Source organism: Prunus dulcis, chromosome 6, assembly GCF_902201215.1.
Source record: "Prunus dulcis chromosome 6, ALMONDv2, whole genome shotgun sequence".
Lineage (NCBI taxonomy): Eukaryota > Viridiplantae > Streptophyta > Magnoliopsida > Rosales > Rosaceae > Prunus > Prunus dulcis.
The window spans coordinates 14,478,159-14,492,905 of record NC_047655.1 but is presented as its reverse complement, the minus strand read 5'-3'; the positions used below and the strand labels follow the sequence as shown (position 1 = coordinate 14,492,905).

Sequence of the window (14,747 nt, the reverse complement as noted above, 5' to 3'; positions counted from 1 at the left end):
TGAGCCCCGAACTGATTTTCCATATCGCGCGATCCTAGGGTGCAGTGTCGTTAAATCGTTGGATCACACTGAATTTTGGATATGTTGTACTACATGATTCCAGGATCGTGTAGGATTCAACGGATTGTGAATCGGAGTCCCGGATACTCCGAAATCGCGAACCCTGGGGCTAGGGTTTGGATTTTAAGCGATAACGCGATTTCGGCTAATCCGACCGTCCGTTTCGGACCGAATTCGCGGAACATGGTTCCTTCTCTATGAGGAACCTTCAGAGAAGCCCAGATTGACCATCGGAGATCATGGACCCCACGGGTCCCGGGTCGGCCGATCTGGCAACTTATCGCTTAACTAAGCGTCAGGTCTTCCAAAAACTGATCTAAGAGTCTGAAAGGCTAATGTGGGCATAGGAGTAACTTGAAACGAGTGCACGTATTTCTAGGAGCCGGGGGCATGATGTTTAATTTAAATTCTTTTTATTCAACAGTTTATTAATTTATTATTCATGGTTAATCAGGCACCAGAGGTCCGATCGACCCGCAGGAGGGACCTTCGAAGGGTCCAGCTAGCTCGGACCAACTGTGAGTGGACTTTCTTTCATTAATGATTTTATATAAATAAGTTATATAAATGATTATATAAATGAGTTTACGTAAATGGTTTATATTGATTTTATATAAATAAGTTTTTTTATAAATAAGTTTATATAAGTAAATTTTAGGGGTGGGCATAAAAACCGATAAACCGATCAAACCGACCGAACCAAACCAAACCGAACCGAAAAATAAGGTTTTTTTGACCAAACCGAAAAAGTCAACGCTGGACCTGAACCGAACCGTTGACTTCGGTTCAGGCTTCGGGTCTAAAATTTTTTGAACCGTTGGACCTGAACCGAACCGATCATTATTTAATTATATATGCATTTGACACATGGCGTTGTCTCATTGGCTTAAATAAGAACTTTGGGTGGGTCTGCTTGCACTATATTAGAACCTCTCTCAATTATTTGTTTATTATTTTGTCAATAACCCTCTCAGACTCTCACTCACTCACTCGGCCGTCTCTCTCTCTCTCTCTCTCACTCACGAAACTCACGAAACCAAACCCTACACTATTTCTCTCCCGATCTGAGACTAACCCTCACCTCATCGGCCGCCGTCGGTGCGCGCTCTCTGTCTCTCTCTCGACTCGTCCCTTGGCTCTCTCTCACTCTTAGTCACATCTTTAAGTCTCTTAGAGTCGCGCGAGACTCATTCTCTTTCTCCAAACCGAACCAAACATCATCCAATTTTATTGGTTTTTGGAGCGAATCCTTGTAAATTCTGGAGGGCTCTGGTTCATTCTAAGGTAATTTGTATGTATTTGGTTTGAATTCTTAGTTGTTTTCATTTTCCCTAATTTAGTAGATTATTAGGGTTCTGAAATTTTGGTATTCTGTTGTAATTAACACAATTTGTTCTTAATTTTGCAGTAGTTGTGCTTAGTCTCTGTGGGTTTGGATTAATAGGCAAAATTGAAGGTATAAATATTTCTGTCTCAATCTCTATTTGTGGCTTAAAATTGAATGTGTGCATTAGAATTACATATTTTTATATCATCAGCTCCACATGGCTTTACTTTCGATGTATGGATTTTTGGTATTTCTTTCTTTATGCTTATGGTTTAGGCTGTTTAGGGGGTCCAATTTGAGCTGGATTGTTCCACAATCTTGTGTGGCTTTATTCTGCGAGAGGCCTAAGTTGTTTGGTGATAGTAAGAGGGGTGTGGTTCTGGGGATAATTCTTTCGTTTCTATATATTCAGTTTGGAGAGTTGTTTCCTAGTGCCTTGTTCTGTTGTTGTGGATGCTTGTTTTTGCTGCTTTTGCTGAGAGCTTTTTTAGCGTAGTGGACTTCTTGTCCTCTGTTTTTGTATTTGTTTGCTTTAATCAATGAATTCTGTTTCATATAAAATAAAATATGATCTAGTCATTTAGTGTAAAGTTACCTAGGAGGTACCTGTTAGAAATCCATGCAATATATAAAGTGTTAACCTTGCTCATAAATATGGTATAATGTTCATTAAAATATTAATATAAAAGAAATGAACGGATTTTTGAAGATGCGAGGGGGCAGAAGTGGAGGAGGTGCGGGAAAAAGCAAAGTACTGGGCAGTGCTGTAGGCTTCTGTTTCTCCTATTTTGGGGAATTCATCTCTTTCAACCATTTTGCTTGATTGGGCTGCAGTGTCTTCATTAGGATTGTTTTTCTCATAGTTGTAAATGTCGGTACTAGTTTTCTTGTTTCCTTCTATTATTGCTGGAATACTTGTCCACTTTTCTGTATGGTTTTTTAATGAAAAAAAAATTTCTCCCTTTCTTTAAAAAAATATTTATATATATAATATAAAAGAAATCTGCATATACTGCCGCTTTTTAATTATTTANTAATCTGTTTTTATAATCTGTTTTTGTAATCTGTTTTTGTATTCTATAATTTGTAATTTGTTTAAATCTGTTTCTTGCATCTTTGGATATGAAAAATTTGTTTGTAATGTGTTTAAATCTGTAATTTGTAATCTGTATGTAATTTAAATCTGTTTAAATCTGTTTTGACTTTGTTTCTTGCATCTTTGAATAGGAAAAATATGTTTCTACTGTGTTTAAATCTGATTTTTGGATAGGATATATGTTTAGGGAGTTGTATGCATAGGAAAATCTGTTTTGATAGTTTAAATGTGTTTTTTTAAATAGGATATATGTTTTAATATGTTTATGGTTTTAAATATGGTTGTGTTTAAATATGGTTTTAAACTGTTTATGAATAGGAACCTGCTTCTAATGAGGCTCAAATGCATGGGAATGATGATTCTATACTTGGTAGTGATGTTGTTGTACCTCCTACAGCAGCATCACAAAATCCAACACCATCACCATCACCATTAGAACCTAGTACCGGGAAAAGGAAACCTTGTAAGAAGGAGAGTGATGTGTGGGAACATTTTGAAAAGTATGACTTGGTATTGGATTTGAAAGGGGTAGATGAGAGTAAAAGAAAAGAAGTTGAAAAAAGGGCTAAGTGCAAGTATTGTAGTGCTACTTATGCTAGTACCAAGAAAAATGGGACTAGCAACATGTGGAAGCATCTAAACAAACAATGCTTGCAATATCCTTATAGGCACAAGGATAAGAACACACGGACGCTCGCATTTGATGCATCCAAGGGTAATGCTCTTGTTTCTAGGAATTTAACAAAGATGATTGTTTGGATGCTTGTATTAGGATGGTGGTTCGAGATGAGCTACCTTTTAGCTTTGTGGAGGGTGAAGGGTTTAGGGAATTTTGTAGTGTTGCATGCCCACAATTTAATCCACCCTCTCGTAGAACTCTTGGAAGAAGATTTCTAGAAATGTACACAAAAATGAAGGAGAAGTTGAAAGTTGACCTTCGTTCACATAGAATATGTCTTACAACCGATACTTGGATATCGGTTCAAAATGTGAATTACATGGTGTTGACTGCCCACTTTGTGGATTCCGACTATAAAATGCACAAAAGGATCCTAAATTTTTGTGTAATTGATAGTCATAAGTGGGAGAGCATTGGGAAATTGCTTGAAAATTGTTTGATTGATTGGGGACATGAGAAGATACTCACAATTACTGCAGATAATGCAGCTGCCAATACTAAGGCAATTGAATATGTGAGGAAGAAAATAAATGGGTGGAAAGATTCGAATAGTGTGTTGGGAGGAGTTCACATGCATATGAGGTGTAGTGCTCATATAATCAACTTGATAGTTAAGGAGGGCTTGAAGAGATTAGAAAGCTCAATTGTGGCAATCCGTAATGCGGTTAAGTTTGTGAGGTCCTCACCTTCTCGGTTGAGTTACTTCAAAATGTGTGTTGAGACGGAAAAAATAGAGTGCAAGGGGTTGGTGGTGATGGATGTGCCCACTAGGTGGAACTCCACTTATTTGATGCTTGATGCGGCATTGAAATTTCGAAAAGCTTTTGATAGAATGGGGGATGATCCCGATTCTTCCTACTTAATGTACTTTAAGGAAGATGAAGGAGATGACAAGAGAATTGAAGGCATTGAAGGAAGTGGGAAAGGGAAGGGAAAGTCTAAGACTAATAAGAGGGTGGGTCCACCTAGTGATGAAGATTGGGAAAAAGCCGTGACATTTGTGATGTTTTTGAAGACCTATGATGTTACTTTGAAAATTTCAGCTTCTTTGCATCCAACATCACACTCAACCTTCCATGACTTGCTTGCCATAGATGGGGAGATTCGGGAGTTGTATAGATATGATGTTACAATTCCTATTGAAGAACGGACAACCATGGATACTATTTTAAATGATATGGCGGCTTCAATGAAGAAGAAATATGATAAATATTGGGGTGAACTTCATAAAGTGAACCCATTCTTGATGATAGGAGTTGTGATTGACCCCCGATTCAAGCTTCACAATTTGAAGCACATCTTTGAAGAAATATTTGAAAATGATCCTACTTGTGATAGATTGGTGGCTCAAAAGACAAATGAGGTGAAACAACTTCTTATGAATATGTATGAAGTGTATAAGCCTAGTAGTAACAATATGGGTGCTACTAGTACTACCAATGAGAGTGGCGGTAGTACTAACAATGAAACCGACTCTTCTTTGGTTTTTGGAGGTCGTAAACAAAAAACCATGATGGAAAAGTGGAAAAAAATTCAACAAGAGAGTGAGAATGTGGTTATAACACATGAAGTGGATAGGTACTTGTTGGATCCACTTGAATCCATTGATGAGGAGTTTGATATACTAGGGTGGTGGAGAATAAATGGGCTCAAGTATCCTACTTTGGCATCAATTGCAAAGGATGTGCTTGCAATCCCTACTTCCACAATAGCTTCGGAGTCTTGTTTTAGCACAAGTGGGAGAGTGATTGACTCGTTTCGAAGCTCATTGTCTCCTAGGATGGTTGAGGCTTTGATTTGCTCTCAAAATTAGATAAGGTCCGAAGATATATCTTCATTGCAATATGTGCCAAGCATTGAGGAGATGGAGTTCTATGAATCAATTGAAATGGGTAATATTTTCATTTCTATAAGTATATTTGAATCCGATTATTTTCTTATTTTTATGTGTTCTAACTCAAATTGGTTTGATTTATTTTATTATATTTTGTAGAAATGGGGAGTAAAACATCCATGACAAATTTGAATAAGACTCTCCCTTCTTAGTGTGATTAAGATATGTTGGAAGGTATTTTTATTGCATCTTATTTTAATTATGATTTGTTGATGGTGAAACATTGTGTTAATTCTTTTAAGTGTTGTGTAGGTTGCTTTGTGAAGGCTTTTGGAAGAATGGATGCAGCATATTTTTTGCAAGGATATTATCTCTATGTGTATTTTTGTGATGGGTTGTAATCTTTAATGTCATAAGTTTAATTTGGTTTGTGTATTATTTTTTGTAATGGTTTGTAAGAGATTATATTTCCTTTCCTTGGTTGGTTGGTTGAATGTGTGTGTGAGATTTATTTAGTCTAGAAACTTAGATTGGAATGATGGATTTTTATAGCTTGAATGTACATAATTTCAGGTTTTGAAAGACAAGTAAAAAGTGTTTTGGGCTTGTTCATAAGAATTTAATAGGTTTTGGCAATTTGACAACAAAAAAAAGGGTTTTGGCTGAAATGAAATCGGATTGGGCTTTGTTTTGCTAAAAAAATATGATTTGGGCTTCTTTTGGCCCCAAATAAATCAGATTTAGGCTTTTGAAAAATTGTAAAAATGGGCTCAAGCCCAAACCGAGACAAAGCTGACCCGACCCGAGAACCGAGCCCATTTTCAGTTCGGCCCATTTTTCGGATTTCACCCTATACCCGACCCGACCCGAGAACCGAGCTCCACTTCGGTTTGGCTTGCGGGTCGGCCAAAATTTGACCCGACCCGAACCGTGCCCAGGCCTAGTAAATTTCATTATTTGATCTTGAATAAGTATTCTTGAAAGTCTTGAGCATGTTTTATACTGTTAAATATTTTGAGTTACATATATTATTGAGGTTATATTAGCAGCAGACCTTGAGCTTTATATAATAAAATAGCAGCAGCGTTGAGACTACAGTTAATTTATCATATTTCAGAGAATTATCATATTTTCTAGTTAGACCACCATGTACCCATTTATTTATGGTGATTACCCACAGTCGGACCGATGTCTACGGACATCTAGTCTGATTTCAGTTTACGTCAGTGCACTTGACTTCGCCTCACGAGTTTCGAGGACGCTCGGACCGTGAGTGCCAGGATTTGCAGCTCGGCAGACTTGGTGTCCCGAGACCTGCCAGGATTGCGGCTCGGCTGACTCTGTGTCCCCGAGACCTGCCAAGATTGCAGATCAGGCTGACTACGGTCCCCTGTATCTTGCCAGAGCGGCTCGAGTCGACTTGGTGTCATCGAGACTTGCCGGCGGATCAGGCTGATCATAGTCCCCTGATTTCGCCAGTTTGCGGCTCGGGTAGACTGCGTGACGCCCAAGACCTGTCAAGGGAATTGACGGATATGACAGGGGTACAAATAGGTGGTAGTTTCAAAGGATTTTGAGCTTTCTTTTATCCAATTATGACTTTCAGTTATTATATACCAGTTTCTTTGATATTCGCTCATTTTATATCTCTATATAATTGTTCAGTTTTACGAATCTATATACATACGATTATATATATATTCAGATGAATACCTTATACTAAACACATGTGAACTTTAGCCTTACTTATCAAGTTATTTTTACTATGGGGGTTATTATGATTTTAAACTGTTTCCAAAATCTTACGTTTGGTCCACTCACATTTTCAACCTGTTTTTCGCCCCCAGGCCGTAGAAGTGCGCAGGATCCACCACCGGCCATTCATAGCTTCCGCACCACCAAATAAGGTAGAGTTTGTGGAAAATCCTTAAAACCCTGTAAACTTTAGAAAATGCTCTGATATCTAGTTGAAACAGAAAAACTGGAGTTGAGATCTGTTATTTGAGATATTCTGGCAGTTGGTGTGGATTTATTTGATTGTTTAACAGGTGGAAAACTTTGGGTTTGGTCAAAATACAGGGGAGACTCTGCCGAATTTTCGGCAGAAGTCTAAGGGAAAGTATAAAAAGAATTCGAAACGTGAAGGGTAAAAAGGTCTTTTGTGCCCGACAATCGCCAGGTGTCGGACACACACAGGACTTGGCTCGAATTCCAAAACGAAAATTGGGTCGGGTCTTGTCAATATGGGCAACATAGAATATTATAAAAATATATATATTCTTACATTCTCCCACTTTGCCCATATGATAAATATGGTTCATGGTTTAATAAAGAGATTTTCAATTTAAACTCCGCACTTCTCTTTATTCACCCAAATACTTAAATCATTAAGCTGTTAAGTTTTATTATTTGTAAAAACACAAGAAAGGTCATCCAACTTAATACTTAACCCTAGTACATCTATACACGCACCCCACACACCTCATCACTCTTCATATTAAGTTTTAGAAAAATACAAATTCCTCTACATCTTATTTCCATATTACTCTTCTCTTTTAAAGACGTAGAACATTGAGGAGCCTACCCCTTTAAAAGCTGCTTGGGAGCTTATGGAAATGTTTGTTGATTGCTTGGCTGTAATGATCTTATTCTCTTCTCTTTGTTTCATATATCCAACTTTTCAGTTGTTGCTTTATGACGGTCACGGCTCATGACTCACTCATGAGTACTATGCTTTTGTTTCTTGGCAGCATTATGATAGTCTACTTTAGAGTACACAGCCAACTATTCATTTAAAGCTTGTGAATTTTCAAACTGAACTTGTGGGGTTGCAGGTTTGATTTGTCTTGTTCCAATTCCAATCTTATTTTTCTATTTTCATTGGGATTTCATTAAGGTTCATGTGTCATTAGTTGGGTTTGAGAAAATCTCTTGGAATTCTAGTGTGGTTTATAGCCGGAATGGGACTTATTGGGGCTGTTTTGATTTTTTATTAAAAAATATATATTTACTTGACTTCTTATATGCTCAAAAGTAAACAGTAGATGATTACTATACCTTTGTGTAAGTGAAATTTGTTCTTGCATAGGTAATTAAGTTGCACCTTCTTGTCTACAATGCAAATAAATATCTCCTCATTTAATTTCTAATCTAGAAATCTTTATTTGGTCTAGGGTCTCTTTCGATTGACAGTAAACAATATACTGTATTAGTTAGCGAGTCTGTCTGTCTTGCGACTAGCACAGGGACCTTCATCTTCTTCTCAAAAAATAAGGGTCTTCTTCATCTTTTTCCCCACTATTCAATTTAGATATATGGTTTTTTCTATTGTTTGTAGTGTTTGCTTAACAGTTCATGAATGCTGTGTCATGACATATAGAATGTCTGTTGGAGAATGCAGAGCTGCTTGTGCCAGAGTATATTCTCTCATGCAAAATTATTCCTGTGCCAAAGTGTCCTTAATTGGAGCTTCTTTTTTTCTTTTTTTTTGGTGGCAGCCACAACAAAATCCTTTTACTCCAAGCCATGGTACCAGGACAAAAAGTGTTCTGAACACAACTAAACAATTCACAACTGATGAGGTAAATAAACTATTATTATAATGTTGTAACTTATGAGTGGTTGATAATCTTTTACAACTACCATATATGCTTTTATATAGATATTTAATAGTCGACAAGCATTGCTTAATTGGAGTCATGCGCAAGGATGAAAGTGTGGCATAGTAGTTGTCAATAAAAGTCTGATGGAGCTGGGAAAAATATAACGAGGAGAGCTAGAGTTACTTTAAGTTGTGAGAAAGGTGGGCATTATATTAAGAAACCTAAAGTAGATTCAGATGACGAACAACCAATAAATTCTAATGCAGAGATGTAAGTATTGATCATCGAAAAGAAAAAAAGCATCCTAAAAGCACTAGTACAAAGAAGTGTGGTTGCCCGTTTTAGCTGAAGGGGTTAAATATTGGTCCTGGAGATGAGTGAAAAGTTGAGGTTGTAAGTGGAGTTCATAACCATCATTCTGCTGAATATCTTGAAGGGCAATTATTATGGGAGTCAAAGATGTAAACTCTGATGCAATTGTGGCTTTAGAGACATTGCTGGGTTGCTAGGTTATAGCGAGATTTCTTGGCGTAAGGTAAGGAGGGAGTTACTGAATGAGTTGAAAATTGATAAATTTTTTTATGAATTTATCTTTCAAAATGTTGAAAGTAAGCTTGAGGTTGAGTACCGCTTGGATTATTTTGATGATTACCCTTTAGAAGATATGTGGATGCTCATACTAAAAATGGGTTACCTTATTGCAAATTGTTACAATGTGGTCTTGATGCATTTTTCAAACACCATATCTCTTATGTTTCTACCAATGGAAAGTCATCCTTTGCCTGAATATCAATGTCGGGAAATTTTCATCGAATTGATTGTTAAACACTTTCTGCAGGTATTATTGTAAATTTTTTCTATTTATAGCTGGCAGTTTTGCCTCATGAAATTTGTTTGTTGTTTTAACTATATATTTGACAACTTTATTTCATTTTGACAGCTACACTTGCAACCACACCATCCTATGCCACCTGTTATCAATCGTTGGCTTGATATTTCCAACCTCAAAGCATTTGATTGGTATAGTCCATATCGAGATCGCATTGACAATTGGAAAGAGCGTATTGGTTCATTTGATGGACATCTTGATGTATATTGATCCCTTACTATTAGATGTTTTGTCACAGTAGTTTTGTTTTCATCCGACCTATTGGGTTTGTAAACTTTTATAAAGTTTTAAACATGAAGTATCCTTTGCTAATGGAGTCTAGTCTCGTAAACTTGCATGTCAGTGGTCTGAGGTTCGAACCCTACCACACACCTCTTTGTCTAATTAATTAACCATGTTAATAAGCAACTAAAATAAGCCACGTTATGCAAAGAAGATAATTTGAGATTGTATGTTGAGTATTTGATACTAGGGTTGGTTTAACAATGTCTGATAATTGACATTTTTCTTTTGGGTAAAAAATAAAATAAGATGTTGTGGTCATTGGTTCACTATCATCAGAAAACGAAACCAAACAAACTATAATTTCTCATATGATCTAATCATATGATAAAAACAGCCTTGTGAAAATGACAAAATCTCATGTATATTATCAATATTGTTTAATAATTTAAGTATTGGAGTGAACAAAGAAAAGTGTGGGGTTTTAAACAAAAAAACTCTTTTATTTTTTATTTTTTCAGCAAGGTGTATTTAAGGGTAGTTTGGGAAGATATTAGGGTTTTCTTAGAAATTGTCACTACTACAAAAAGTGAAAAAGATGACTAGAAAACAACGACGGTAGATAAAAAAACAGTCGTTGTGTTTGAAAAAACGACGGTGATATAAAACTGCCTGTATGAGTAACTTAAACAACTAAAAAAATGAGATTCCAATGGGTGTTTTTAAAAAACAACGCATCAAATTAAAAAAGCGTCGTCTTATTGAAAAGGTTTTCTTTAGAGTTAAACTCTGAGCCCAAAAACAACGGCAAAAGCTATGAAACTACCGACGTATAAAGTAAAGACGACAGTGTGCAACAACAGCCGCCATTTTTACTCCTTAATAGACAAGACCATATTTTCGTAGTCGGCGTCGTATAATTTCAAAAGATCCACGTCGATATATAACAAAATACCGCCGTATTAAATCAATGTACAACAACAGTAAAGATAAATTTATCGACTTATTATTTGGTAGTGTACTACGACGGTATCTATAACACTACTCTCCACATAAGTTTGTAGTAACCACGTCGGTTTGTTCAATTAACGACGTATAATAACACTTTACCATGTCCTGAAGTTAAAAGTATCGTCGTATTTATTCACTGTATACGTCTGGCCTTATCTGTAAACCTTCGTCTTAATTTTTATTGCTTTTTAAGATTTATTCCTTGGATTTTTGTAGCCTACGACGGTAGATCAACATAATGATAAGAATTGGGAAAAACCACGACGGTTTATATAGAAAACCGTCGTCACAAGCAAATTAAAATGAGATCCCAAGATATCTGAAATCTTACTAGAGGGATCTATGTTCCTCATCATAATCGAACCACCAATGTGAGAAAGACAATATTTTAGACGTTGATGACGTTTGTGTTTTTGTGTCTTTCAGATACACAAAAGCACAAACACATCAAAATCTAAAAAAATTGCCTCTAAAATTTGACGACGGCACAAACACATCAACATCCAAAACATTTGCTTTCAGAAAGACAATTTTTTAGAAGTTGATGATGTGTGCGTTTTTGTGTCTTTCAGACACACAAAAGCGCACACACATCAACATCCAAACTATTGCCTCCAAAGAGGTGAGACAAAGCCAAGGGCAAGAAAAAGTTGGAACCCTAATTGAAAACCGAAAATGAAAGAACGCGTGAAAAAACCCTATTTATAAAAATAATCTTCAACATCCACGTCAGTTATATTACACTTACCGACGTCCAACAAAAGTAATCTATGTCGGTTCGTAACAACACTGCAGTCATATACAATTACTAACCACGTCGTCAATAAACTAAAAGCATCGATGTTAATACAAACAACGTCAATTATTCATAAAATGACGATGTGGTAACTTGTAATATCACTTCTTCAAAAGTAAACTTTTGACGTGTGGTGCCGAACTAACCACGTCGTTTTCGGAATACAAAAAGTGAAATGGCTTTATTAGTAACCATGTCGGTTTATGTTATTTTAATGACGTGGTAAAGACATACTAAGGCCTTTTTTTCAGAACGGTCGTTGTATTGATCTTTGGGATAATATATAAACTTTTTCGTCACTTGACCTAAACTTTTACGTTCTCTCTAAAATTTTCAGTTTTCTCTCAGTTTCCCTCTCATTTCCCCATAGTTGCTTGTCTGATTCTATTCATCTTCCTCATCTTCGTCTCCAAAACTCGAAAGTTTAATTCCGAAGAAAACTTTCTTTGCAAGCCAAAGGTATTTTCTCACTAACCTTTTTTTTTTTCAATATCATTGGAAGTGTTTTTTTAAAAGAACGAGTCCTACTAATGTTTGAAACAAGACTCAGGTTTGAAAAGGACGAAATCTTTCACTAGTCACGCTCTTAGGTCATGTGAGGACGACAGTTTTTTCTTCTATTTGACGTTTTTATTAACACACCATAACGGTAATTAAATTCGTGCTATTTCAATAGCATGGCTTGACAGGACCCGCCCGAATTTCCCGAAACCAGAGATGAATTCTGTGGAAATTTCCGACATCACCCCGATATCGGACCCACTTCTAAAATTATATCATTTTTCCCAAAAAGGAATAAGGGCGCGAAACTTTCTGCCAAAATTTCGGCAGAATCTCCCCTATAAATTAGATATTTCTCAAAATTATACCTGCACAAAATTCACAATTTATATCCCAACAGGCAGCACACACAATATAACTTCATGCAATCACATAATTGTCCTCTGGCCTCCAAATAATTCGAAATGAAACCACCAACAAATTCTAAACACAATTATGAATGCCAAATGCGATTTCCATCATCTAAATTCCCAAATATTAAACGTACAAAATTTAAACCTCATAACAAGATGGCATCTCATTTTCACCTAAATTTCAGGACCAACAACAAGGTCTGAACCAATCTCCAACCCACAACATGTGTAAAGTTTAGCCCGCGGCTGCACCTAGGCACTACCCTAGGCTGCCTACGTACTATTTTTGAGGGATCAAGTCACACGTAGTTCTTTCCTACTAAAACCCGATTCCAACACATACAATACCTTTATTCATCTCTCTGCTGTTCACATAATCTTCCCATACACCGGTACTACCAACGCCACGTATGGGGTCTGTCAACACGCCGAAAAATCCTACACCACGCGAGACCTCAACATCATATCATAATATCTCCCTATACGCCGGTACAACCAACGCCACATATGGGGTCTGTCAACACGCTGGATAACCTACGCCACGTGCGACCTCAACATATTGTCACAATATCTCCCCATACACCGGTACAACCAACGCCATGTATGGGGTCTGTCCGCATGCCCGATAACCTACGCCACGTGGGACCTCACATAATATCACAATATCTCCCCATACACCTGTACAACCAATGCCACGTGCGACCTTAACATATTGTCACAATATCTCCCTATACGCCGGTACAACCAACGTCACGTATGGGGTCTGTCCGCACGCTGGATAACCTATGCCACGTGGGATCTCACATAATATCACAATATCTTCCCATACGGCGGTACAACCAACGTCACGTATGGGGTCCGTCTCAACGCCGAAAAATCCTACGTCACGCGAATCCTCAACATCATATCACAGCATCTCCCCATATGCCGGTACAACCAACGCCACGTATGGGGTCTGTCCGCACGTCGGATAACCTACGTCACGTGGGACCTAAAGATCACAGGGTGGTACTTATAATGTAACCAAAATCTAGGGAGGTACCTAGGGTAGTGCGTATAACACTTCAAACTGACATTCTAAACTCTTTTCATACAATTATACCTATATTTAAATATATAAGTTACTCTAATATTGTATAAACCTCAACATCATCCCAAGTACCCCACACATCACCAATACTTTCCAAAAATGCTAAATTAACTATTAATTATAAAAATGGTTTTCAATAAACCATTAAATTCATATGCCTAACAATTTCATCACAAAGTCATGCTATTCATTTAAAAATAAGGACCAAAAGTTTCCTACGATAATAATAAACACTCTAAAAATCTCAACTTAGTCAACATACCTCAACAACGCTCAAGACCTGTCACTAGGATCATTATAATCCTCCTAGGAAGGTAAAACTACCTCGGAAGACTCACAATCAACAAAGGGTCAAACTACCAAACTGGGTTAAACGGGTCCACGGGGCCCACGACCTCCAAATTCCGATCTGAAAGTTCCTATAGGTTCCACAAGGTATAGGACACTCCTCTTGCAAGTTTGGTCCAGATCGGACGGTCGGATTGTTCACGATCGCACGATCTGACGGTTATTATAAACATAAACTTTAAATTATTAAATTGGAACATTCGGGGCTCCGATTCAGGATCCGTGAATTCCTACACGATCCTAGAAATGCCTAGATTAACATATAATAAATTCAAGACCATCAAACGGTCCCAAACTATCTAATCCGGATAACATGCAATAGGCGATATCCGTTCGATAGTCAAACGACATCCGAATTGAAATCCGTGCAAACCTACGCGCTCGTGAGGACCAAGGGATCATTCTAGGACTGAATGTTGTCCCCACCCTGCTGCCCACGCGCCGCCAAACGCCCCGGCAGGGCGTGGGTGACTTGATCAATTTTCGGCGGCCGAAAAAACTCCAAACCGCCGGCCAAGACTCCCAGGTTAGGTAAATCTCATATAGTGGAGCAACTTTTGTTCCTGGACCTACCTCAAAAGGTCGACGGAAGTGGCCGAAATAGGAGGCCAAAAATCGGCCAAACTTCCATCACTTAATCGACCTTCAAAACGCAGCAATCTCTCAAATCTAACACAACAGGCAGCAAGAACAGCTTGAAAGGTTCAGAATCCATACCTGAATCGTCGGAAATGGTGGCCGGATGATGACGAACGAAGCCGACGAAGTTTCTGCCAAAACCGGCGCTATTCCGATGGAATCCGGCGGTTCCAGGGGCGGCGCTGGTCGGAGAAGAAAGATGGAGCGACGGCGGTTCGATCGGGTCCGACCTCGTGGCCA

At 37.7% G+C, this 14,747-nt stretch overlaps 1 protein-coding gene and 2 long non-coding RNA genes across 3 annotated transcripts; all 3 read left to right on the top strand.

Moving 5' to 3' along the window:
* The first annotated feature begins 1,018 nt into the window (after nucleotides 1-1,018).
* On the top strand, nucleotides 1,019-2,363 carry LOC117629543. Its single transcript, XR_004586117.1, has 3 exons — nucleotides 1,019-1,344; nucleotides 1,469-1,516; nucleotides 2,097-2,363. It is a non-coding gene; the product is annotated as an uncharacterized LOC117629543 (long non-coding RNA).
* Nucleotides 2,364-3,394: 1,031 nt separating this feature from the next.
* Nucleotides 3,395-4,662, top strand: LOC117630328 (zinc finger BED domain-containing protein RICESLEEPER 2-like). The gene is made up of 2 exons (XM_034363068.1): nucleotides 3,395-4,548; nucleotides 4,656-4,662. The coding sequence occupies exons 1-2, from the start codon at nucleotides 3,395-3,397 to the stop codon at nucleotides 4,660-4,662; spliced, it is 1,161 nt and encodes a 386-aa protein (XP_034218959.1).
* Nucleotides 4,663-4,671: 9 nt separating this feature from the next.
* On the top strand, nucleotides 4,672-5,614 carry LOC117629544. The gene is made up of 3 exons (XR_004586118.1): nucleotides 4,672-5,054; nucleotides 5,156-5,230; nucleotides 5,309-5,614. It is a non-coding gene; the product is annotated as an uncharacterized LOC117629544 (long non-coding RNA).
* The last annotated feature ends 9,133 nt before the right edge of the window (nucleotides 5,615-14,747 follow it).